The following is a 2,794-nucleotide window of genomic DNA, read 5'->3' on the forward strand; positions in this document are numbered from 1 at the left end:
CTGGGCCGCCCCGGGGCGAGGATGGCCAGCCTGGCCGCCCAGGACTCCTACCTGCAGGGCTTGGCGAGGAAGGTCTGCGTGCAGCACGCCCCGGAGTCGCGGAAGAGGAAATTTGGTAACGGGGCTGCAGCGCTTCGGCGTCCACCCCTCCCGGCCGATTTGTGGGAGTACGGGCGTGTGGCAGGCGTGCCTCCACGGGATGCTTGGGCTGTCGCCTTGTGCCGTTTTCTAAGAAAAAACCACCTCTGCTGTAACATGGGGCTGAGCACTGCGGTGCGCGGGGTGATGGGACGCGGGAGAACTGGGGGTTTGGTGAAGTGTGCAGGCGCGTTTGGCCTATTTAAATAAATCCTAAAATACATTGATTTTTGAAGATGGAGATATGCCATTGCAATGCTGGAACTTTAGTCTTCAGTAATAACTGAATGTTACAAAGTGGGAATGTAGTGTCCCGTTGTGTAATTTGTCTTTGCCTTCTAGTGTATAAGCCGGGCCAGGCCGAGGATGCTGGCAGGCAGCTCAAGAAAAAGAAGAGAAAGAAACCCAGTAAACAAGCTGAGAAGACGAGTGCTCCTTCAGTCAAGAAGGTGGTCTCTAGCACCAATAAACCTACTCCCAGACAGAAAGCAGTCCCTCAAGCCAGCAAATCATCTCCACAGGGTGATACACAGAGCAGAAACGAGAGTTTGGTTACAGGTGAGAATACCAGCATTGCCATGGGTGGTTAAAGTTACCTGAGCTGAGGTGGCTGCTTTTCAGTTTCTTCACACATGTATAGTTTGGAAAGCCTGTAAGAAGTTTAGCTGAATTGAAAGCATCTTTGCTTATTCCATGTGCCCTGAAAGTTTATGCATGTGTACCTAAATTTGTAACGTCACCACTGGGTGGCTCCCTGGAAACAGGAGTGTTTAGTCTGAATTGCAGACTTTTTATGTATTTGGGTAACTTCTGGGAATTATTGCACAGATGCAATCTCTGTCGTGCCAGGCTGGCTTTCTATCATGAATCTGAAAAGCCTGATCACAAAGAAAATACGTCCTTTGCGTCTTGATTTCCATTAGCTTGGTACTTGTCTTCTGGCTTGTCAGGCAGCCACAGGGCATGCCAGGCCACTGGCTGGCAGTGTTGAATGACAATATGGATAGAAAAGGGGGAATTCTAACTAAACTAATGAAATAGAAACTCTTCGTTTCTTTAGATTTTCTGTTCTATTCACAGCATCTAAAGAGTTCTCAGAGCTTTTCCCATAGCCATAGAAAGTTCTTCTGTTTAGCTAGTGCTGTCTTTTAAGTATTTGTATTTTCTTCCTTTCATTTTCAGGGAGCAAAAGTGAACTTGGTTCCCCTTCTTTTTCTGCAATGAATCTCTTGCGTCAGAGACTACACGAGAAGATTAAAAAAGCTTCTGGACAAGTATGAGAACTCCTAATATGTGTGTTTATGCAATATAAATTCTCCCTAGCCTCCCAGGGGATGTGGGAACAAGACTATGATCTTACAAGTTCAGGGTTCGAGCTAATTCCATCTAAGGAAGTGTCTGTAGGTGTTGCTGGGAGACCTGTGTGTATTCTGTGGTCTGGAACACCATGTGAGAAAAGGTAGGGCCTGGCTTGGAGGAGAGCATGCCTCTGGTGATTTTTAGGAAAGGGAAATGCACTAAGAGCCTGAAAGGAAACATAGCTACGGGGTGTTGAGAGAGAGTAAAGGGTTTGAAATGCCTTTACTGTGTTTAGTATCTCTAAAAGCTGAGCCCTCAGCTGCTTGTCACGAGTAGCGCGTTTCTTAGGAGAAGTTTGAAATCAGGAACTTGAGGACACCCCACTTTTAATTCTGCTTTATCCCTTTGAGGCTCTTGATTCATGTCCATCCTTCTTCTTAGGATGATGCCAAAGAATTATCCCCTGCAGTCCTGGAGAAGAGGCAGCGAAGGAAGTACGAGAGAGAGAGAAAGAAGCGCCGAAGGAAGGAGTTGAAGATGAAGGCAAAAATGGAGAAGAAACAAACTGAGGAGGTACCGGTAGAGCCAGAAAGCAAAAAGGAGGAGAGCGCAGCTGAGATGGTCTTTAACAGGGTTGAAGTTCATGAAGAGAATGAGTTGAGCAAGACCCAGAAGAAGAAGGAGAAGAGGAAAGCAGTGAAAGGCAATATCACTCCTCTGACAGGCAAAAACTACAAGCAGCTGCTGAGCAGGCTGGAGACCAGGAAGAATAAGCTGGAGGAACTCAAGGATAAGGACCAGAAGAAAGCTCAGGAGCTAGAGAGCAAGATGAAATGGACAAATGTTCTCTATAAGGCGGAAGGCGTGAAGATTCATGATGACGAGGAGCGGCTGAAAGAAGCTCTGAAGCGCAAGGAGAAGCGTAAAGCGCAACGCCAAAGGCTGTGGGAGAAGCGGACGGAAAAAGTGGTAGAAAAGATGCAACAGCGGCAGGAAAAGCGTCGCAAGAACATTCAGAAGAAGAAGAAGGATAGGATAGAGAAGAAGAAAGCCAGGGCCCGCAAGAAAGGCCGGGTTCTGCCAGAGGACTTGAAAAAAGCTGGCTTGACGTGAGGGGGAGGCAGCCGGCCCTTGCACTGGCCACGGGAGCGGCGCCCCGGGGGACGAGCTGCTTCGGACAACGAAAAAGCCTGTTGTGTGTTTGTTAATTAAATTTCCTCTCCCACAGAAACGCCTTCCGGTTGATTTATTATAATGATTGTTATTATTTCCCTAGAGGGAAGGTGTCAGTTGCTGTCGTTCCCTCTGGTGAGCTGTAGGGTGGCCGTCGAGGGCTCTAACGGGGGGGCGGAGCCCC

General features: G+C 48.1%; 1 protein-coding gene across 1 annotated transcript; it reads left to right on the forward strand.

The window, feature by feature from the left end:
* The first annotated feature begins 21 nt into the window (after nt 1–21).
* SURF6 (surfeit 6) lies at nt 22–2,577 on the forward strand. Its single transcript, XM_009575422.1, has 4 exons — nt 22–115; nt 481–696; nt 1,321–1,412; nt 1,879–2,577. The coding sequence occupies exons 1-4, from the start codon at nt 22–24 to the stop codon at nt 2,548–2,550; spliced, it is 1,074 nt and encodes a 357-aa protein (XP_009573717.1). The 3' UTR covers nt 2,551–2,577.
* The last annotated feature ends 217 nt before the right edge of the window (nt 2,578–2,794 follow it).

The sequence above is a fragment of the Fulmarus glacialis genome, unplaced genomic scaffold (assembly GCF_000690835.1).
Source record: "Fulmarus glacialis isolate BGI_N327 unplaced genomic scaffold, ASM69083v1 Scaffold40773, whole genome shotgun sequence".
Classification (NCBI taxonomy): Eukaryota; Metazoa; Chordata; class Aves; order Procellariiformes; family Procellariidae; genus Fulmarus; species Fulmarus glacialis.

Coding starts and splice junctions, on each gene's coding strand:
- SURF6 (XM_009575422.1), top strand. CDS start 22: ATGGCCAGCCTGGCCGCCCAGGACTCCTACCTGCAGGGCTTGGCGAGG. Junction 697..1,320: donor AAACGAGAGTTTGGTTACAG/GTGAGAATACCA, acceptor TTTCATTTTCAG/GGAGCAAAAGTGAACTTGGT. Junction 1,413..1,878: donor TTAAAAAAGCTTCTGGACAA/GTATGAGAACTC, acceptor CCTTCTTCTTAG/GATGATGCCAAAGAATTATC.